Source organism: Ptychodera flava (assembly GCF_041260155.1).
Source record: "Ptychodera flava strain L36383 chromosome 3 unlocalized genomic scaffold, AS_Pfla_20210202 Scaffold_25__1_contigs__length_14229661_pilon, whole genome shotgun sequence".
NCBI lineage: Eukaryota > Metazoa > Hemichordata > Enteropneusta > Ptychoderidae > Ptychodera > Ptychodera flava.
The window spans coordinates 10,885,830-10,910,228 of NW_027248279.1; the positions used below are offsets into that span (position 1 = coordinate 10,885,830).

At 36.7% G+C, this 24,399-nt stretch overlaps 4 protein-coding genes across 5 annotated transcripts in view; all 4 read left to right on the forward strand.

The window, feature by feature from the left end:
• The window catches only part of LOC139125244 (centrosomal protein of 63 kDa-like), a 513,301-nt gene that overhangs the window by 118,846 nt on the left and 370,056 nt on the right, over positions 1-24,399 (forward strand). The window lies entirely within an intron of this gene.
• Positions 1-24,399, forward strand: part of LOC139125256 (angiopoietin-1-like) — a 220,411-nt gene that overhangs the window by 73,809 nt on the left and 122,203 nt on the right. The gene's annotated exons all lie outside the window — the stretch shown is intronic.
• The window catches only part of LOC139125246 (kin of IRRE-like protein 2), an 84,383-nt gene that overhangs the window by 54,481 nt on the left and 5,503 nt on the right, over positions 1-24,399 (forward strand). The gene's annotated exons all lie outside the window — the stretch shown is intronic.
• LOC139125251 (fibroblast growth factor receptor 2-like) lies at positions 1,809-13,007 on the forward strand. The gene is made up of 13 exons (XM_070691348.1): positions 1,809-1,838; positions 3,172-3,213; positions 4,974-5,015; positions 6,243-6,284; positions 8,254-8,295; positions 8,637-8,779; positions 9,312-9,383; positions 10,500-10,767; positions 10,923-11,018; positions 11,307-11,463; positions 11,696-11,818; positions 12,428-12,539; positions 12,912-13,007. Exons 2-10 carry the CDS (start codon positions 3,195-3,197, stop codon positions 11,411-11,413), a joined length of 831 nt encoding a protein of 276 aa, XP_070547449.1. The 5' UTR covers positions 1,809-1,838; positions 3,172-3,194; the 3' UTR covers positions 11,414-11,463; positions 11,696-11,818; positions 12,428-12,539; positions 12,912-13,007.

Genomic DNA, 24,399 nt, shown 5'->3' on the forward strand with positions numbered 1-24,399 from the left:
TGATTCGCAAACTGCAAGCACCACGGCCTAGCGCCGTGGGCAACGATTTGCCTTTTACAATAATACGATGCCTGACTTTTAGTCATGGAGGGTTTTGGCAAATGGTTGGTTCTCACCAGCATCACTACCTTCTACTAAAAACCTTCCGAGTACTGTGACCATCGAGAAGACACGACAACGTGCTTTAGAGATAATGATACAAGTTTTTCCCCTCAATTGTTTGCCAAAATAAAGGTCAGAGGAAGTCGAGGTGACCAGTGTAGAGGGTTGGGGTGACCATGGCAGACAGGATGGAAACGATTGGCCCCTTTTTTGGAAACAATAACTCAAAGCTAGTTGCAATATTGTTTGTCCGCAAGGAATTCAACCAGAGTCGACCGCGACTTTACAATGTTTAGAGTTCGTGATTCATCGATTTTTGTTCTCGAAAAATAGCGTAACTTTGCCTGCGGTAATTTTTTAGGCCTATGCTATCCTAGAAATCGTGTATTACTTTGCATAATGTACGTGTACATCAAGATGTCATCTGGCATTTGCCCGGGGCATTTGCTCCGTTACACGAACGTTGGCGCATTGTAGTGTTCCTCGCTCACGCCACGGTCAACCAGAAAATAATTCACAATTTGACCATTTCGCCCTGATAATATTCCAAAAAATGTTCAAAATTTTAAACGCATAAGCATTATCGAATCTTCTTTGTTTGTACTTGTGATAAGTATAATGTTACCTGATATATTTCTTTGTTCAGCTCGAAAAAAACACTCCTGACGTACTATTATGTTGTCAACACTCGTCTTCCATTCGAGTTGACAATCATTGTGTCACGAGTATTTCCTTCACTGGACGAATAAAGATATTAGGGAACAATGTGTTATTATCCTCTGTTGGCTTTATTAATTAGATCAAATCATATATGTCTAATAATACATACTCATAATATCGATTCTCTCGGTCCATCTGATAAAATGCTCACTAGACTCTCAGAGTAAATAAGCAAATACGCTTGTAATACAATCTTTTATCAAACTTCTTTTACGCCAACCACTGGAAATGCTTTTGGCCGAGTTGATGTATTAATGTGAATTTCTCATAGAATCTTATCGGTTGACAAAACTATGAATACATGAAACTCGAGATCTTCATATTACCTAACACACTTGATCTGTCAAATTGTTGTTTGGTTGGCTGCTAGGCTGGTTGACTGTTTGGATTGTTGGTTGGTTGGTTGGTCGGACGATCGGTTTGTTTTGATTTAGACTTCCGTTTCATGTCACTTTATTTTATGTTGTATGCTTTTAATTTAGAAATCAGCCATATATCTTAAAGACCGATGGCGTTCCAGTTCAATGTTCAGGATGTTTAATGGTGTTATCGTAATATATGGAACAATCACTAAATTTTCACTTATTACTAGATGGTAAACGTGTAAGTTGAAACATTACCTGAAATAATAATATATTTCTTCAATTCATCCTATGTACTATGTATGTTACTGTTGCTAAAAATCTCTGATATGCGTCGAATAAACCTTATACTCTGTGCTTTTTACTGTGATCACACGAGTTACAGATAATTACGTAAGTACTGAATTTAGATCCATAATGATCAGAATTGAATTGAGAGTGCACCTCAAGAAATACCCTACAACCTTGTTTAAAGTATTTTCTTTGTGTTTTTATTTTTTTAAACTTTACATTAACTTGTATTTGTTTAATTTTCTTTACTTTTATGTTCAACTTTTTTATCGGTGTTCGTAATTCTAGCTTTTATCAAACTTTCATCTCAAACTTTCCTTTTTACAGGTGTTCCTACCACTACCACGGTTAATCCTTATACCGGTAAGGAAACTTACACTAAGTCCTCATAACCAAAAAGAATAATATACAAACTATACGACAGAGATAAATTATACGTTATATTTACTTTTTGTAGACTCTTCTTGGGATTACTTTACGTTCACATTTGCATTTCTTTTAACTTAACTATGTTCGATTTGGACGTGGACTGTTGCTATTATTCTTTCCAATTTGTAGTTTCTCTTCATACACACCTAACAAAACTGATCTATTATCATTTGGCTGGCAACATGGCTTTATGATTGTTTGTTGTTTGGTCGGTCGGTCGGTCGGTCGTTTGGTTTTGAATTAAACTGTCGTATCATAACATTCTATTTAGAAGTGTACACTTATAATCTAGAAATCAGTCAAATATCTTTAAAGAGCGATGGTAATACTATGTGAACACATTATGGAGTATGATGTCAATAAATCAGTAATTTGCATATTTAATACACATTCATAATAAGGTGCGATATGTCAAGAAATGCCGCATCAAATGGGATACAGAACTTGTTTTTCAAGCAATGTCACGACATGCAAAGATGTTATTATGTCAATTCATTGCTTATTTGCATATTTAATGAATTTTCGTAAGATGGCTGATAAGCCAATACATGGTTCATCAAATTCATGACATTTGGTACAGATGTTGTGCTCACATAGCTTTAATAGTGAATAGAGACATTTATCAGTGTTATGTTAATCATTTTTTAATTTGCATAATTAATGAACTATCCCGATTTGAGTGATATGTCCAGAAATACTACATCTAATTTGATGAAATATGGTAAAGAAGTTGATCTCACAGTGCTGTAGTACAATTCAGTGACACTTAGCAGTGTAGTTTAAATTATTTTTTAATTTGCATACATCATAATTGGATAATAAATATTCGTTTTTAGGATGAATGTCAAGAAGCACTACATCAAATTTTATGACACTGTGGTACGGTGAAAATCTTTTAGTGTTATAATAGAATGAAAAATGTTTGGCAAAATCCTGTCGATTAATTACTACTTGAATAATTTAATGACCGTCTGTAATTAAAGTGGCAGCCCAGACTGATTTTACGCTCTTTACCACCATTAAGCTTGTTCTTGGTCATTAAGCCTCTGTATTGCAGTATTTTTAATCATAGACCCATTTTAATGGACCAGTAATCAAAGTTCCAATTAACAAGTGGGGCGTGTGTCATCAACTGTGACTTGTTAGTCTTTCCTTTTTTAAACGTTTATATTAACGTTTATAAGTTTTGTTTTCTTAGCTTTTTATTTATTGGTGTCCTTAACGGAAGCAAATGTCAAATGTGCATTTCAAACTATTTTGTTTACAGATGTTCCTACGGTAACAACTGCAATGGGAAACCCTTATACTGGTAAGGAAAATGACTTTAAGCCCTCATAACAAAAAAGCAAAATCAAGAAATGATTCGACTAAGTACAAGACAACCATGTTCTTGTTGATTATTCTGATGAGTATGTCACTACTCCTGAGGGAGGCACAAATATTCATGATCTTTCAAAAATGTAGCAACTCCTGTCTATGTGAGACATATTTTAAAATATACATTATATTAAGTTCTAAATAAAACACTCTTCCCAAGATAACTTTAACGTTCATATTTTCACATTTGTCTAAACTATATTTAATTGGACGTGGACAATTCCTGTTGATCTTTTCAATTTATAGTTTTACGTGACGTCGACTTCAAGGAATTGTCTGTCTGTCTGTCTGTATATGTCTGTCTGTCTGTCTGTCTGTCTGTCTGTCTGTCTGTCTGTCTGTCTGTCTGTCTGTCTGTCTGTCTGTATGTATGTATGTATGTATGTATGTATGTATGTATGTATGTATGTATGTATGTATGTATGTATGTATGTATGTATGTATGTATGTATGTATGTATGTAGTATGTATGTATGTATGTATATTTAAGTTATGTGAGTGTGTGTGTGTGTGTGTGTCAATATGTGTCTATGTGTATGTATGTGCGGATTTATGTCCGCCCACATAATACTCTAAAATGTTCGCACCATCTCAATATTAGGTGTATTGTTGCATCCAGGGGTGGAAATGTGAATTTTACCACATGATCATATCAGTGTAAAAAATATGCAAATTAGGTAAAAAAGGACAATTCTGCAAATTACTAAAAAAATCTGTAACCACAGCCAGATTTGGCTGTTGAAATGCTATAGCTGTATTGTACTATTTTGGTCAACATATATATTCTTCCCTGAAACTCGTCATCCAATTGCGTTGAAAATGGGTAAGCATGATCACAGGATTAACCCGTGTAAGATTTGCTGTAATTGTGAAGAAATTTTTAAATTTATATTATTTGGTAATTTTTTCCAATATTTGGTACTATTATCACTTTCTTCCAAAGCTCTTGTTGGATTGCTTTAAAATTTTTATATGCATTATATTAGGATTAACGTCTGTCAGATTTGTTAAAATTTTGGTGAAACATTTATACATTTGGCATTTAGGTCAAAATATCATATTTTTAATCAATATTCTGATTGCAATGAAACTTGGTATGCATGTAGCTAGGGGCAACCTGGGTTGAGTATCTTCAAATTGTGACAAAACACGCAATATTGTATTTTCTCACAACTTTTACTGTTTATTTGTAAAGCAATTGCCTATTATCTCGTTCTAGAATATTATGGCCAAATTGCAAAATTTTGACAATTGCTGCCCATAACACCTTAATGATGTGTGGGTGCATGTTGAACTGTACACGGGAATTTGTTTGAATGAAGTTAACATTATGTTGGTGATGTCTTTCCAGGAACACACGCAAAGAGCTCCCAGTCAAGTAATCAGTCGTTTCCTTAAATACTATATCATGATAAATTACTAAATATTGCAACAGTAATGCCATGTTGTACATTATCACCAGATAGCACATTTACTTTGGTATGGTAAATTGTATCACTTTTTTATGTACAACACTGCATGGTATTGTATATATGTGTGTGTCTGATGAAACATTTGCAAACCATAGCATGCTTCGCCTTTGTATTTGATTACATAACAAAATGTGTTCAAATGCACTTGGCATTATGAATATTACAAGCTATGGCCCATTAAAGCTATTAAATGTTGTATTTCAAACTATACTCTTTACAGATATTCCTACCGTAACCCTTACGACGGGAACTCATTATACTGGTAAGAAAACTGACACTAAGCACGCATAACCAACATGAATAGTGTAGAAATGATTCGACCAAAAGTAAGACAATTATATTCTTGTTAATTAGTCTGATGAGTATGTCATAAATCCCAAGGGAGATAAAAATGAACATGATCTTTAAAAGGTGTGGTGTCACCTGTCTTATTGAGAAATATTTCAAATGATACATTATATTTCGTTCTTAACAGACTCTTCCCGGGACTACTGTACATTAACATTATTGCATCTCCTCTAATTAAACTATGTTCAATTAGACGTGAACACTTCCTATTCTTCTTTCCAATTTGTAGTTTCTCCTCATGTGTTTTTCGTTGACACGTCGACACAAGAAAATGATTGACAACTCGCACACGGTGTATCGATAGTATTCCCAAAGTACATCAAAAGTTTAAACGCAGAACCAGGATGAAAAACATCTTTTTTGCAAACAAATACAAAGAATCTTTTGGTTTGTTGATGTGTTAAATATATTATTAGCTAAAAATTTCCTTCGTTTAGCTCAGAAAACTCTCCTGACGTAATATAATCTATCAAAACTCGTTCTGAACTTTAGATGACAGTCACTACGTCACGATTATTTCCTTCGCTGAACAAATAAAAGTATATATGTCGTCACCCTCTGCTTGCTCAATGCCCAATTACACCTATTCATAATTATCAGGTACTTGGTCCATCTGAAAAATAAATATTACAAGCCACTTGGAGTAAATCATAACAAGCACAAGAAAACTATTCGATTATAAAACTTCTTTCAAACCAACCACAGGAAATGATTTTGGCCGGATTGATGTATTTATGTGAATTCCTAACAGAATATGATCCATTGATAAAGCAGTCCGAAGATTACATGAATACGTTGAACTCGAGGTCTTTATACCTTTCACTCGAGATCTGTTGGTTTCGATTTAAACTATCGTATCATAATTTTTTTATTTTATGATATATACTTATGGTGTTTAGAGGGTTTAATTTTGTACTCGTAATATGTAGAACTATCCTTCAAACTCCTCTTATTACTTAGAAGCAATTACGTAACTCGAAAGATTATTCGAAACAATAATATATTTTGCAAATTCATTTTAGCTGGTTGCTGATGTACGTTGCTTGTTACTATTACCAATAATTACTGATGTATAGAGTATTACTCTGGTAGACCTTGCCTATATACCACAAATGTGCATCTTAAACTATTCTGTTTACAGATGTTCATACCGTAACCACTGCGACGGGAAACCCCTTTACAGGTAATGACACTGACGAAAAGAAGTATCTGGAAATTATTTGATCTTTAGCAAGACAAATAAATTATGTAAATAAGCCTGATGAGTATGTCATTACTCTTATGAGGTAGAATCGTTCAATATCAAATACCCATGCCCGTATCGGCTTCCTCCAAGATAGTGACGTTTACCGTGAAATATCAGCCGTGATCTTTCACTTCACCGTAAAACATCGAAATATGTACGATAAACGTCATCGGTTTTGGAGTGTTCCCTAACTACATTTGCAGTTTTATGGTAAACAACGTAAAAAACAAAATAGCTGACGCTCTCCGCCTGCAAAGTGGTGTTGCCGATGTAAAAAAAATGAAGAGCTTTGAGGAACACGGAAATTTCTGGCCGTTAAATACGTAAATAAGATATTAAAATTTTAATGTTTTCCTAGGGTTTTTCTGTTGAAGTTATTGTATTTTTAGAAAGCTCCAGCAAACATTCTGCCGATCGCACGGCACGGTCTAGTCTGGCAGAGACCCTGCGATTCGAGTTCTTCCCTGTTGGAACACGCGCGCGCCCTTCAGAGACGCGACGCGAATCCCAGGGTCTGGACCACTCTCGAACCAGAGTTCTTATCGCGCGTACGCTAATAATGGTTTCTACTCCGGAATAAAAGGGACGCGATGCGTACGCCGTTCTACATACTCAGTACGCCCAAATAATCACGTGATGCCGTACAAACAAATCCACATGTGTACTAGCGCGTATGGAAATACACGTACGTCTATGCGCGTTTGCGCACATGGCTTTGTTTGTACCGTGGTCGATTCGAATTCCGGGTTTGGCCTATTATCGGCGACAGCGCAAGGAATTGTGGGAAAGACACGCCGATAAGAACTCTGCGGTGGAGATTGGGTCTGGACGTTCTTGCAAGCGACCGGTCGGATTTCTGCCTGATCCGGGTACTTTATAGAACTCCACACAACCGTTAATCAAAACAAAAATGACAAGTAGCATAGCCAAATAAAACGAAAAATGATAAATAAAAACATACTACGTACATAAGTCTACCAGCTACTAGTATATATTCTCTCCGCCCAGTTAGATAGGTTTTCTTTTGACGTCACTACCCTTATGAATATTCATATCCTTGCAAAAACGGACAGTCGCTGTGTCTGGCAGCGCGTGCTCACAGCTGCACAGCCTTCGAATGCAGGCCCATCGCGGCGCGCACAAAACAAGGCACAGCGACTGTGGAGAGTCTAGGCACGGTCTAACTCCGAACAAGGTAGCGAGCGCGTACCATGATAGTAATGTCGCGAGCTCGACTTCTGTTGACATGGCAACTCTTAGTGTAAATAAACAAAATGGCGGCCCGTCTACGTACCGTAGAACTATCGAGCACAATCGAAAAGAGGAGAAAATTAAGGCAAAGGAAGTTTTTCCTCATAATAGCATAATCTTCCTCCTGTTCCACGATTTTTAATGAGCTCAGAAGAACGTCGGAGAGCTCGCGCTGGTCTACTCACTCTCTACTGCACTTGCGAATGTACACGTAAGCAACAAGCGAAAAAAACTTCGAAAACGTAACCCTTTATCTTTTGACCTTTTGAACTCGAAAGTCTTCCAAATAGTAGATACAAATCAACACGGAAAAGATTATCATTATAAGGTAACTGATAACTTGCTACAGCTTCCGAAATAATATGAATGAAACTTGCAGACGACATTTTTGTTTATAAACAAAAGTATTTCCGGGTCAAACTGGTAAATACTCATTAACATAAAGGAATGGCATAATGTTTATGGTATTGCACTGCAGTGCAAATACCGGTAGTACGCGCGCGCTCCAGTGCAGGTAAACTAGGTACACATGTTATAATGTACAATCCTGTTTTTATAATTTGTTTTGTTTTCTTAACTTTTATGTTCAAATTTCTTCAGTGCTCCTTACCTACGGCGTATACCAAATATGAATGTCAAACTGTTCTATTTACAGATATGCCAACCGTCGCAACTGCAATGGGAAACCCTTGTTCCGGTAAGGAAACTGACGCTTAATGTGTATAATCAGAAGGAATCTAGATAGGATTTGACCGACAGCAAGATAGCTTTCATCCTGTTAATACGTCTGATGTGAATAACGTTACTACTAAAGTAGATAGGGACGTCCTTTGGCTTTGAAAGACGTCTTTGAGCTATTGGTGAAATATTGTCATTCTTTACATTATATTTATTCCTTAAGAGACTCTACAGGAGATTACTTTGAGGTTCACATTATTGCCTCTCTTTAAAATAATATGTTCCGTTGAACGTGGATGAGGCTGACATTCAGCGTTTATCTGCGTAAAACCGAAGTATTCCTTTTTCCCCCATCTGTAGATTTTCCTCATCAAATTTGTGATTGCAGCAATACGTTGTTAATCGTCTTCGGCTGCCTATTTGCTATTGCACTGGCACTACTGATCTTGACGATCAGCCTATTGTTTATCAATGGTCATGGCTTTAAAGTTCTATTGAAAAAGGTAAGAGACCAATTTCATTTGTTTTCTTTTTTTAGACTTTCAACATTATGGTATTTATATCAAACAAAAATCGCCAACTTGGGGGAATACTGACGACAGAAACTTACAAATCTTCAATTTTCTTGTACGTTACCTCAGCGATGCACATTTTATAAAATTTAAATGTATACACTCTATTATTGTCAATACGTTTTGTTTAATAGAAGCAAATCGCCAGATTTCTCAAAAACGCCGTCGCATGGTATATAATATATGATGATCAATACGAGGCTCTTAAGATCTCATTTTATATGTTAAATATTGATTTACATCGCAATATTTATCAAACAGTCCTCATCTTTGACAGAGAGCAACATATGCAATCATGCAGCTTATAACCAATGAAAGCAAAACATACAAATAATGAAACTATTGTTTATAAATTTGAAGTTGTTTAAAGCATCAGAAAGGGTAATTTTGTGCTCTTTAACAGTTTTAAACTATTTGCGGTCTTTTATTGTTGTGTTTTATTTTTATCTTTCAAAATGTTCAGAAATCAGAAAATTTGGCAGAAAGTACATGGCAGGGTCTTCAAAGAGACGCTCAACTATCGCCATGCACAAGTGTAAGTTCTATTACATTTTGCCTACCGGTTGACAATTACATGCCCCTACACTTAAGACGTTGACAGAATGTTTATAACAGTATACTTTAACAGCAAGAACTGTTCAAATTGAATTCAAGGGAAGGAAAACCTCAAAGGATTTTCCTTCAATTTTCAACACATTTACCCTGTTACTGGGTTTGACGAAAAGAAACGACATGGAGACAAAGGTTTGGCCAAAACCAGGGGCGATGGCACATCACATCATTGTCACGACCCCCTCACCTGAGTCACTTTCAGATTTGAATGACCTCAGGGGAAGGTAGCATGTTACCAGAGGATGCACGTACTGCCACAGCGTGGGAATCGAGGCGCCTTAGCGGCATGGCAGGTGGTACAGGGTCCCTAAGGGATTAAACCGCTCTCCGGGCAGCGTGATACCCGGCGCCAACTGCAGGCCCGTGACAGTAATCCCAAGGAACTTTATTGAGTTTAAGTCGTCCAAATATGAAAAAAGTAACATTTCTCTTTATTTGTGAGCTACTACCCGGCAGCAATGTTGCATTTTTATTTTTTGCATTTTTTGTACGGTGGAGGGTGACTGGGAGTTTACGATGTGTACTTGAGCGTGGTGGGATCTTGAATGACGGGTTCGTGACGTTGAGATACAGATATGCGAATGGGTGATGATTCATGGGATATAACGCAAGTTGATTAGAGAGCAATGAATGAGGGAAGGGAGCAGGCATGGATTGTGTTACATCTAGGGTAAATATAGTGAGTGATAAGGCGGATCAATGTGTTGTGGCGTGCACGAATCAGTGGTCTTGGCCTTGGTCTCCACGCCGCCTCTTTCCACCGTAAATCATGATTATAGTAGAGCAATAATCACCTATAAAACATACGATCAACACTGAAGTGCCTCATTCGTTTGCATTATACGAGTTATATATTTTTAGGACATATGTTGGGCAAAGATAGTCACTTCTCACGCTATCAACCAGCTCCTCTCCATGAGTGGACTAGTCGTATTTGGCAAGGAATGTTCCAATGCAGTAACTTTAGCTTTACTTTTGCGAAGACAGCGATTTTTTAAAGACTGTGTCTAAGATATTTGGTAATTTTATTTCCACGTAGTTACACATTGAAAACACAGGCATAACTGAAGGTTCTGTGCATATCGAACTTGACATGGCATCTAAGGACGCAGGTCTTGAAGAACCGAGCAATAAGCCAGACGATGTGAGCATGAAAACTGGGGATGTTGTATGGGAATTTCCAAGAAGTCGAATTTACTTGAAAGACATCCTTCGGAAGGAGCGTTTCAGAAATATCGTGTCTGGGGAGGCTTGGTTCATTGGCGGGAAAGATGGAGTTAGCAATGTCATCGTTAATGTCGCCAAAGGTAGGAGGAAAGATGTTTTTGTTTGACCAGCACCTATTGTAAAATGAACTATCGGGACAAAGACACATCAACATAATACAATTTTAAAGATAAAGCGAAAAATACCTTAAGAAGATTCTCTTTTTTACATAGTTGTATTATTCACTCTACAACAGGAGACAAACGAGACTTCAAAAGAGAAATTGAGGTCATGGCGTCATTGACCAAAATGAAGGGAATAGTTGGATTTCTTGGCTGCTGTGTTAACGAAGGTGAGATACATAGATCTGAAATGCCGATCGCTTTCAATATTTTAGAATTTTGTTTTATGACTTCCTTTCCAAATCACACTTTTTTCGCAAAGTTAAGAAAGTGCGTTTACCAACCATGTTCCAATATTGATGATGTATGTCCTTATACATGATTGAAGAATTGCTATTTGGTATAATATCATCGTCAAGAAATAGATCGTTTGTTAAAATGGTGACTGTTTTCTTGATAAACTTTTGAAAGCTACATTTTCGGACATTTCTATCATAAAACATATTATATTGTTACAGATCCCATGTACCTAATCACAGAATATACCCCAAATGGGAACTTGCATCAAGTTCTAGAAAAGATGAAGGATATTGCTGACTTAGAAGTCGAGGGTGTTGACTGGTGACCTTTGCCCTGAATGTGGCCCAGGGTATGCAATCGCTTTCGCAGAAAACGGTGAGAAACTATCTCCAAATGCCCAGAATAATCTCTAATTAAAGTTTGTACATTTTTTTGTTTCCGGAGATTGTAAAACCATGGGTATACAGTATTTCAAAAATCACTATTGGCAAGGAGATTATCAAAGAAGAGCACCACCACTTGTGAACAGGTTTTATAGCATAATTATTGCGGTGGTTACAGTTTTTTTGAAATAACCTAATTTTATAACCTTTTTTTCTGTTTTCAGATCATTCACAGAGAGATCATGGCAAAGAATATCGTTGTTGACAGTCAGTGGAAGTGTAAACTCTCTGGTCTTGGTTCGTCAAGTGCTGTTCTTACTGATGAAAGATACAGACAAAAGATGAAGGTAACGCAATCCGGGATGTTATGATACATTTCTGGTTTCATCTACGTTTATTACAAACTGTTCTTCAGATCCACCATAAAAAATACCATTTATATTTTCAATTCGTACATTTATTGAGATTTACAGTTAAATCTAGCATCTTGCGTTATTTTGCTAATGGTAATCTATTTTTGTGCCGTTAATTTTACTGTGACGCTTCAGGCAACATTTCCAGTGATTGCGCCGTTAAAAAAAAGATATTCAATATTGGACAAAACGTGGAATGTACTAACCTCAAAGTTTCCTAGGATGCATGTTTGCGTTTTCATGGAATGCACTAATTTCAAGTGCAATATGATAGTAAGTCAAGTTACGACCCTACTGCAATATCAGTTACATTGACTTTTTACGCTAAATTTGCATAAAAATGCATTTCGTATTTCGAAACATAAAATTTATCAAAACGAACTCAATTTTGACTAAAACATGCGTTATGTCGCTCTTTACTGGACCATCATCGAATTTTACTCCCAAAATAGGCGAGTGGCTTATCAGTGACTTATTACTATATATAGTATATAGGATACTGTATTCTTTTTGTCTTCCTCGCACTCTTGCCTCTTTGCATAGGGATGCTTACCAATCAGATGGATGGCACCGGAAGTATTATCAGGCAACGCTTATACAGCAGGAAGTGACGTATGGTCGTTTGGTGTTCTTCTTTGGGAAGTGTATTCATTAGGTAATTTAGATAATCTTGTCAATTTCCAAAAATTTGCAATCGCAGTGTAATAATCTAAATAGCGACAACGGGAAAGTTGTTTAATGCAATTTGACTTGAGAACATCAACGCTTCTACGTTTTAGTCTGTCATGCTTAATAGTGTTACACGTCGTTTTGATACCAGAAACAGAGTATGACTCATTCACTTATCTTTTTATTGCAGTCCTATTGATGATGTACTTTAGGATATCAATTGATTCAAATAGAATACTATGTCTAAATACTAATCCCAGACGAAAGTCATACCTTTTTCCGCAATGAAATTGCATAAAATGTCATGTAATTCTTGTAATACGGCTAGTTTTCTTGTAAAATCACTCTTGTATGATAGGTTGTACTCCTTATGAAACCGTACAAGATGATGACGTAAAAGGTTTTATTCAAGGTGGAAAGCGGTTGGACATCCCAAAAGGTTCTACGAATTCCCGTAAGTTTAATTTTTTATCGACTTCGAAGGTCATTGAATTCTTCTCGACACAATGCTATTTATAAGCTATTTGAAGTATGTCCATGGTTTGAATAATGGCCACTACAATCTGTATACTTACAAACTCTTTCTGTCTTGTATTTTTACAGTTATCAAATTATGAATTCATGCTTCGCGGAGATACCTGATGACAGGTTACAGGTCAATGACCTCGTCAGTAGTTTACAGCAGTTTCAGGCAGAAAGCGGGAAAACGTGCTAGTAATCAAACGGATGAGGTGAATGTCGACATTTGGAATCACTCAGCTGATTAAGTTCGCAGATAATAGTCCTGAGAATTTTACAGATATTTTTAGAGAAATAACACTCTGTACGTGGACTATATTTCTTTAATATTCAGCATCACATACATAGGTGAGCAACAATGATTTAATTTCAACCATAATTTTATAGAGTATAATGTGTATCAATAAAACATAGTGTGTAGATAATATTGTTGAAATCGTAAGAAAGATGTTTTGTATGTGCAAGTAATAATATTTCATGTGAAAGACCTGTGATGGTATTTTCAAAGCCTAGCATGCATTTTATCAAAGGAAAGAATGATGATGAATAATGATGATAAGAACACATGCTACTGGCGTAGATCACGAAAACAATATCGGCATTTGTATTATTTTATCTAAGCACTTTTGCGATAACTGTGACGACATACTATTGAATTGAGCTCTTGACATCTTAACTACTGCTTGTGGAAATGCTGTGACGTGTAATTACAATTTTTTTTTCTGAAAACCGACACATTTTTATCGCCCTCATTTTGCTTAATGTAAGTGTGCCACCCCAGTCAGCTGCTTAAAATGTACTTCCAACAATCAAAGCTGCTTATACAACAGAGGTAGCCGATACTGATACGGAAAATTTATCCTAATTCGTTGAAATTGATTTGACTTTGATTGAACTTGTGGTCATTGTATGCTTCATTTACAAAGTTGTTTGATCATGTGGCAGGAATGTACTTTGTTTACTCGATGTGTGAAATATTGTTGCATAAACACTAACAGTTCAAATGCGAGTGTTGCTGGGCATCGAAAATAGATGAAAAGGGAGTACCTCTTGCTATTCAAATATAAGCTTTATATTATGAAGCCTTTGTATTGCGGGACTTCCCTGAAATTTTCAATGGTAGTGACGAAGATATAGGCAATGTTTTGAATGCCGATAAGAGAAATAGTAATGACAGTGACAATAATTACACATCCTGCGTGAGTGGGATAAGCTGTTTGTACCGTAAGATGACGGAGTTAATTAACGCTACGGCCCATGACGATACGAATGTAACACGACTTTGGAATTTATTAAGTGATGCTTGACGTACTACCGTTAACTTTGAGAGATACTTGGTACTTATAACATGTAATTTACATAACTTACTTAGATGCCGTACAATTTCGTCATGATATTTACCTTGTCAGCACGCTGTTGGTGCTTTAATAAAAATCCATAGAATTAGTACTATAAATAGACATGGTTAACCATTGTAATGTTGTATTGTATAACCACGTATGATTAATGAGGAATGTAGAATCGTGTATTTTGAGTATTATTAGATGATACATCACTGTATGATATATACTCGAAGATGATTTTATATCCGTTTGCCTTAAATTTCTGATATTGATGAAGTTATTTTCTTTTAAACTCAGAAGTAATTTTCTCTGTCCTTTCCTCACCCCATGTATACTTGTCGTCAGCAGGTTAGGGTACGTACTGTAACTATTTTTCATATTTTCGTTCAGCAAGCAAGCTGACGTTTAAAGTATGCTAGAGTGTCATAGTCTAAAATTCTTTTCATCGAATGATTGACTATGACATCGACAAAATTGAAACGTCACACCGAGTAATTAACAGAGCCTCCATTTCGACATCCTTTTCTAATTTTAATGTAATAATTTACACGTCAATATTTTTGACGTCGTAAATTTTAATCTTTACGAAAGTAACGAGATCACTCAAATGTAGAAAGATTTTTAAAACCGGATTTGGGGATAAATAATGGCGAAAGGGTTGATGTAGGAGTAATAAATCACTTTCTCATTGAAACCAACGACTTATTTTTGATTTCTTTTACAAACGCTGCCATGTGGACGGGTTATCCCTCACAGAAATGTGATGTTTAGCCTATGCCCGTGTTGATAGCTGCTATTGATTCCACACTGTACCATATTTCTCTCCGTGACTGGTGACATAGGACCGTAACCGTTTGAGAGAGAGAGAGAGAGAGAGAGAGAGAGAGAGAGAGAGAGAGAGAGAGAGAGAGAGAGAGATTTATTCACTCTTTCATAAGCATTTTGTTCCCCCTGCAATGCAACTCGAAATTGACACAAGAAACCCAGATTTCTTGCAGCTTTTAGTGGCCAGCGGTACCACTGATGTGCGAGCCCCGCTTTCTTTAAATTGTACGTCACTGATATTCGTGCGATTTGAAATTTGAATGAAAACGGTCCTAGTATTGTTGGATGCCGCCAAAACGAATTTTGAAACCAACCCTGTGTACACTGAAAAATGGTATTTTTGAAGTTTATAAATCGTTCCAGACGAGTGTGCGTCTCGTATTAGCGATTCTGCTGCTCCTCGAAAAACATTTGCTCCATGTTGATTTCCAAGACATTCGTCTGGACGACTGACAGCATGGTGGTCCGGACGATGGTGTCTCCACTGAGACCCTTGAGGTACACAGGAAGTACCTTTACTCCAGGAGGGGAAGTGGCCATTAAGGGCAACACGCTGCACTCTATGACTAAGATAAATGTCGAACAATCCATTTTGGACGAAATCTGTTGAAAAATAGAACGGTTTTCATCATCGAACGACGCACTGATGTATTTAAATCACTGTTATTCGGTTTATCGATTTTTTTCAGCATAATTTTGTAAAAACAGTATTTCCTTACAAAAAGATGTAATTTGATCAATTTTTTAATCCTGAATTGTCAAGCTGAAAATAGCTCCGGTTCACTTTCAGTGCAATAATGACTTGAAAATAGTTCCGGTTCACTTTCAGTGCAATAATGACCATGTGGCCCGCCACGTCATCAACGAGTTACCATTGAATCCTATGAGTGCGCGACGTTCGATATACGGGGCATGTAGTAAAGGGACATCTCTCTTAGCAAGATCAGAGTTTGTGGTTACATGTACACATACACAGACACACAGACACACATACTCGCTTTATGAAAGCAATGAATAAATAGCTTGACTGTCGCATGTTCAGACTGAGACTGTGTATATGCACACGCGTATATGAATTATGATTATCATAAACAACATCTTAGTCGTAAATCATCATGTAAATTATTATCAAAATCGTCAATTATCATTAAATGACGCACCTTCACTGCTAAGTACGCATGTGAAAAATAATTCAGTACATTGTTAAAACTTGCTACGGGAGAAGAATAGATCCAATCGTTCAGATGCGGTGTACTGGAAGTTAGAAAATTATACTGACTAACGTTCCGTTGAGCACTTCTATTTTGATTTACAAGTTAAAGAGAGCGGGAACCCTTTGCTTGAGTTGCGTTTCCATCATTTTTGGACATCTAACGAGAAGTACACAACTATGCTGTAAGTCTCTTTACCTAGTAAATTAACCTCTTTATAATAACATCTGTTGGTTTGTAATATTTACATCTTCAAGGGCAGTAGACCACTGGGTTCAAGAAGACGGTTTTCGTTTTATATGCATATAAATAATTACGAATTTATGTATACACTATTTATAATTATACAAGAGGCACAGTGCCATGTCTAGTACATCAGGAGTACTTGACATAAACTTTGTCGTGCTACGATTAGTATTCAACAACAAGATACCATACGATAGTTGGAGCCTTAGCACGTGAAAAAGTCACCATACCGAGTCAGAGTTTTGACAAGTCTTTCCTAAATTAACCTACTGCTCAAAACTCGCTATATTACTATCGTTTTATGTATGTTGAGTGTGAATGTGACTTTTAGTTAAGAATGCCAATGAGGAAAGGATAGCCTAATATTATAGAAGCGTGTGTATACACTCCAGATCTCGCATTTGTACACTAATATAGAGAATTTCCTGTTGAGATAGAAGTGAAAATGTTTTATCACTCAGAATGCATTGGTTTCATTTTCCGAGTTGTACAATCACTGATAAGAACGTTAACACGTACTGCGATTTTATCTTCGACTATTGTATTGTTGAAAGTTTCAAGTTGTAATTACAATGTGAACGAAAGTGGATAAAGTATTGGGAAATCTTTTACAAGACCATAACGTAATAATCTGCTGATAACAGAAACTAGATGAAAGTGAGACACTGTGACATAAGACAAAACTTTTATTGCTCTCCATTGTTTGATAAGGACAGCATAAAATGTAATTAATATATTTAAGCCTATAAGGCCGAACAAAAAAAAATTGTGCTGTTCCGATAACCCGATCGCGACTTACCCTAATTTTTGGCCTGTCGACCATTAACTTTATAGAGCTACGTAAACACGGCAGTAAAAAGAGAAAGGAAAAAACGTAAAATTATGTATCGTAACCTGGCATTTGATTTTTGCTTGAACGAGGACGTCTGTTAGGTTTTATTCTTTTAATATGTATGATACGTTTTTCTTGAAATGTTGTGTTTGATCGCAATGAACCCCTGAAAAGTGCATATTTAAAAACAACAGTATTTTGGAAAAAAGTCCCTGCCGACGTACCTGCTCTATTTTTGAAAACTATGTTATCGGAACAGCACAATTTATTTTTCTTATTTTTTTTTTGCCTAACCATAAATATTTTATTCCTTTACCACTTTCACCAGCTGACAGACAAAGTGTGCTATTCATGATTTTTTCAAACTGTTACATGAGATAAGCAAAACAAAGGTACTAAAATTCACCTTACGACGAAGTCATGCTTAACGAAAGATCATAAACTTTTACACAAGAGTTGAATTAAATCAGCAAATCTGACCAAAACTTCAATATGAATAATATATTTTTTAAATATGTGTACTTAAGTGTGGGTTAAGTTTTGATATGGCTGCATCCGACCACTCATACTTTTTCAGATCATTTGATAAGTGAGCGAAATGGATATTGCGAAGTTATCGGCCTTATGTTTGTTACCACTTGTGGGTAAGTAATGTTAAACATTGACAATCATGGCGTAGTCTTTTAGTCCCCACGGACACCGTCCGGGGGGACTTATAGGTTTGGTCATGTCCGTGCGTGCGTGTATGCGTCCGTCCATCCGTCCGTTCACGCAGATATCTCAGAGACTTCTGGAGCGATTTCGTTCAAACTTAGTACAAAGATTATTACTAATGCCATACATATGCACGTCGATTTGTCTTGTGATCCGATCCAATATGGCCGTGTGGCGGACATTTTATTTCCTGTACTTGATGTCGCTGCATATGTTCACGAAAATTTCTCAGTGATGCTAGGAGAGATTCCATTCAAACTTGGTACATAGATTACTCTATATGTTATACATATGCACATTGATTTTTGTTTTGATTCGGTCTAAAATGGCTGCGTGGTGGCCATTTTGTTTCCTATATTTGACGACTGTGTGTTCGTTCACGTAAATTTCTCAGCGATGCCGGGCGCGATGGCGTTGAAAGTTGGTACATATATTAATCGCTATGTCATATATATGATTTGATCAAAAATGGCTGTTTTCTTTCCTGTATTTGATATCCATCCACAGGGATGCCAGGAATGATCTACAGGGGTTCCAGGATGGTATTAATATTTATGCTATGTCCATGCATAGGGGCTCATGAATGCAGATATCTGAGATATGCCTATGCTAATTCTTTTTGAACTTGGTACAAGGATACTACACTATGGCATACATATGCAGGTCCATTTATATCGGTGTGGCATGCATAATTAGTGCTAATTTGCATAATTAGGGTTAAGAGTGCTGTTTCTGGTACAACTGTGCCAAATTTGATGAAACTTTGTGCAGATGTTTTTAGGCCCCACGGACCCCGTCTGGGGGACTTGTAGATTTGGTCATGTCCGTGCGTCTGTCCGTGCGTGCGTGCGTGCATGCGTCCATCTGTCCGTCCATCCGTTCAGCAGATATCTCAAAGTTGCCTGGAGCGATTTCATTCAAACTTGGTTCAAGGATTACATCATACGTCATACATATGCACGTTGATTTGTTTTTTGTGATACGATCCAATATGGCCGCCATGCGGCCATTTTATTACGATTTTTTCATGTACAGAGCCATAACTCAGACATGTTTCAACCGATTTTATTCAAAATTGGTACAAGGACATTGACCTATGTCATACATATTCATGTCAATTTGTTTTGTGATACGATCCAATATGGCTGCCGTGCGGCCATTTTGTTACGATTTTTTCATGTCCTTAGCCAAAACTCAGGCATGTATCGACTGATTTTATTCAACTTGGTACAAGGACATTGACCTATGTCATACATATGCACATCAATTTGTTTTGTGATACGATCCAATATTGCCGCCATGCAGCCATTTTATTACGAGTTTTTCATGTACAGAGCCATAACTCAGACATGTTTCAACCGATTTCATTCAAACAAGGACATTGACCTATGTCATACATATTCATGTCAATTCGTTTTGTGATACGATTCAATCTGGGTGCCGTGCGGCCATTTTTTTACGATTTTGTCATGTCCGTAGCCAAAACTTAGGCATGTCTCGACCGATTTTATTCAAACTTGGTACAAGGACATTGACCTATGTCATACATATGTATATTGATTTGTTTGTGATACAATCCAATATGCGGCCATTTTATTACGATTTTTTCATATACAGGGCCATAACTCAGTCATGTTTCAACATATTGTATTTAAAATTTGTACAAGGACATTAATCTATGTCATACATATGCACATTGATTTGTTTTGTGATACGATCCAATATGGCCGCATGGTGGCCATTTTGTTACAATTTTTTCATGTCCTAGCCATAACTCAGACACGTCTCAACCAATTTATTCAAAATAGTTACAAGGACATTGACCTATATCATGCATATGCACATTGATTTGTTTTACGATAAGATTGAATATGGCTGCATGGTGACCATTTTCTTACGATTTTTTCATGTCCGGAACCACAACTCACACAGGTCTCAAAGTTGGTACAAGGACATTAACTTATGTAATACATATGTACGGTTTTTTTTTCACGATATTATCCAACATGGCCACATGGTGGCCATTTTGTTATGTTTTATTTCATGTCGAGAGCCATAACTCTGGCAAGTCTCAACCAATTTTATTCAAAGTTGGTACATGGACATTGACTTATGTCATACATATGCATGTTGATTTTTTAGACAGTAAGATCAAATATGGCTGCGTGGCGGCGATTTTGTTACGATTTTTTCATGTACAGAGCCATAACTCAGACATATTTCCACCAGTATCATTCAAAGTTGGTACAAGGACATTGACCTATTTCATACATATGCACGTCAATTTGTTTCACGGCATGTAGCAGTATCATGTCAATCACTGAATTTTCGTAATTAGGCTGATATGTCAAGAAATACTGCATCAAATTTCATGAAACTTGGTACAGATGTTTAGTTCACATTGCTTGAACGGTGAAAAAGAGATTTATCAGCGCCATTTTAACAAATTTGTAATTGCGTACGTAATGAACGTTCCTAATTAGAGTGATGTATCCACAAATACTGCGTCAAATTTGATGAAACTTGATACAGATATTGATCTCATAGTGTTGTAAATACTGCATCAAACTTTATGAAATATGGTACCGGTGATGATCTGTTAGTGTTAGGATAGTATGCAAAAATGTTTGGCAACATCCTGTCGATTAATTCCTAGTTGACTCATATAATGACTTTTTTAATTAGGATGGTGGCCTACATTGGTTTTCTGTTTTCACCACCATGGAACCCATTCTTGGCCATTGAGCGCCATCTGTATCAAAGTATTTTTATCACAGACCTAATTAATGAAGAGGACTCTATCCTCTCTAAGGACTTGTTATTACAAAGTACCCATTAACAAGTGGACACGTGTCATCAACGATGACTTGTTTGACGTGCGACACACCTGAAGAAAAGTGTCAGGTGTGTAAGGATAGTATGCAGTTTCTAAGGGTTTTGAATTGCATTGCTCCTCAGCATGAAGACGGAAATGAATATAAGTTTCAACAGCTCGTGAAACCTAACATGAATTCGGCACCTTTGAATATTTCATTTTAGTGTACGAAATACAGAACTATAACTCAGGAAAATTTTATGTTGAGCAAACAGTGTTACGGCATTACCACCCACTGTGTTAAGACTGCCGTTGGCAAAAAAAGTTGCATTGGTGCTCTAAAATAATTTTGTCCCAGTAAAATATCCCTTACTATCACGAATGGTCAGTTGTTATTTCAATTCAAACGAAATGACGATTCTGTTTACCAACGACATGTGTAAAATGCTGACGAAAAACAGGGTTGAGAAGTGAGCTAATGTTAAGCGTATTCTTCTTTCGTAGATTCATGACGTTTTAGTTATGTATTTTATCATGTATTCGATGGGTTACATAAATCAAATATTATATTTTGCTATATTGTATATTCCAGTCTATAAAATTGCTATTGTCAAATACGCTCCTCGGTGAATTTTATTTTAATTATCTGACACTTTAATACTTTCCTGTTCTAAAAATAAATTGCTAAGTGTCTAAGAAAGGTGTCCAGTCGAATACTTGCCGTACTTGTTTGAAGCGCGGGCATGTTACACAACAATCTAACAAAGTGGTACTTTCCTGCAAAATATTACGATTCAGTGAAAAGTTTCCATAGCAGTACCGAGGGAAGGGACAAGTGAGAGGTTCGTTGTTGTTGCTGTGTTGTTGTTGTTGGTTGTTGTTGCTATTGTTGTTGTTTTTGTTGCTGTTGTTGTTGTTGTTGCTATTGTTGTTGTTTTTGTTGCTGTTGTTGTTGTTGTTATTGTTTATTTTATTTCAATAATATTGCCTGTGATATTCAATATACAAATGTATAATACTATCTTTTGGCGTGTCGGCCTAAGCATAGGTTTTCTAAAGATTCCTTTGTTTCCCCTTCATTGATTACAACAACAAACGCACCAGCAACACACTCGCAACTACATGACTTCTTGTTGTTACAGTCTTTTCACAGGATGCTCAGTTTATCAGCCATCCTGTTGTCACACTTGTAAAAGTTGGAAATGAGGTTACCTTTGACTGTGTGTTGGAAAATGTAGGCAATGGAGCCGTGTCATGGCTCAAAGGCGAAGAAGACCTCTACAGGGGATAGCAACAATTCCTGACCTATGCGAATCTGATGCGTTCAAGGAATGCTGTGAGCTTACTGGAGATACTGCAAGCGGTGATTTTTCCATGAAAATCAAAAGCGCAAAATACGAAGATGCTGCTGCATGGAAATGTAAATACAGTAGTGGTGGAGTAATCTTTGAGGAACACGGCAGCCTTCTGTGCTTGGTAAGCTGCCAATCCTGTTATTAATACAATGAATTTTCATTATTTCCTGTATCTTTCTTCACCGTAATGTTTTCCTGCTTTGGATGTCATCAGACACATGATGTGATTCAATATAACACGTTACAGGGAATCAATTATGGGTTTTCTTTTTCTCCTTAATTCCAGCCAATGTTGTCCAGCACAGACTCAGAAACACATAACAGAGGATACATACACACGAACATAAAAATAACGCTAATTACTTCAAGTGTCTATCTTACATGCATCAAGCATAGTGAGATATATGACAGAAGGGGCAGCAAAGATTGTACTTTTTAAGGAAACTGCGTTCATTCATGGTTGATAGACAAATTTTATCTATTTTTTATAAATCTTACATTGAAAGCGTTATCTCATTTTCATTCATTTGTAGTATCAAAATCTGTCTGTTAAAAACAAAACTTCACTTGATAGAATTGTTTCACTTAGCTCAAAACTAATTGGTATACCCCAGAGAAGTCTTTCTACGTTTCATAATCAGCAAGTACTCAGGAAAGCCCGCTCAATTCTTTTGTCTAGTGATCACATTTTATCAGCAGAGTTCGACACACTTCCCTCTGGTCGGCGTTTTAGATACCCGGCTTGCAGGTCAAACCGGCGCAAGTTGTCATTCATTCCAACCGCTGTGCGGCTTTTAAATGATTCCTAAACTGTTTTTTGTATAGTCCTGCGTCTCCTACCATTTTGTAAATTTGTATTATAATTTTTTGATGTTGTATTTGAGCCACGCTTTTTAATTGCCCGTATGTGGGATAAATAAAGTTCTATTGAATTGAATTGAATTGAATTGAATAGATCGGCGTGACGATTGCTATATGAATGACACTTAAATAGTACGACTTTGTAATCAGAGTACTTAAGCTGCACATAGTTGGATGAACATATCGCCACCTAAACGTATATTATTTATCGATTTCAACACCGCCTAAGACTCAGAATACGTTAAACCCAAACATGTAAATGAGAGTAAAGACCTGAATGAGAAAAATTTTGTTTTGTCGATCTGAGGATTGAAAGACGCATAATAGGACAACTCTTTTTCACACAGATGTATACGTGGCCCGATTTGATTATCATAGCAGAGAGTTACAATTGGTCACTTCTATTAACATTCATAACTTTATCTCTCCGCTATCACACTCATGACAACCAAAAGTCAAAGGCTGCGTTTACATTAGATTAACGACCCCATAGCTTGCAGACTAAGTTTACATTACCTTTCAGCTATCAAACTAATGAAAATCGCAGTTTGGCTCTTACTTTGACTGGTAACTCCTTTAGCTGACAATTTTTTTTTCTGAAAAAAAACTTTAAGTCATTGTTAGGCTCAGTATTTATAAAATCGACTTTCCTTTGCCTGGCAATGAAATTGCATTGTGAGTCCACGTTACAAGCCACAAGGCATACAGTATGTCAGCAAAAGTTATGACGGTCAAGTTTAGTGCTAATGAAAAACTGAGAGCAATGGTGCCGTGAGAAATCCAAACATGGCTCGTTCTATCCACCCTTTCAAAGGCATTGTGATATTTGCCACCCTACATTGCAACTAGAAAATAATTAGCTGTGGAAACGCAGCTATCTGTTGGCGGCGTAGCGGGGCTCGCTATGCGGGTCAAAGGTCAACCCCGCCACGGATAGCTGCGGGCCAACTGCCATCGAAAGTGGGTCTATTACGACGACACAACATGTATCGGAACTTTGAACGGCAAAATAAACCAAAGTGAGCGTAGTTCAATAAAATGACCTATACCTGCCTGCCTGAACTCTGATTATTGCTCATTCCCTAACTCCTTTTGTGAACAAAATTTCTGGTTCGTTTACATAAT

Coding starts and splice junctions, on each gene's coding strand:
- LOC139125251 (XM_070691348.1), top strand. Junction 8,296..8,636: donor AATGGGAAACCCTTGTTCCG/GTAAGGAAACTG, acceptor CCCCATCTGTAG/ATTTTCCTCATCAAATTTGT. Junction 11,019..11,306: donor TGGCTGCTGTGTTAACGAAG/GTGAGATACATA, acceptor ATATTGTTACAG/ATCCCATGTACCTAATCACA.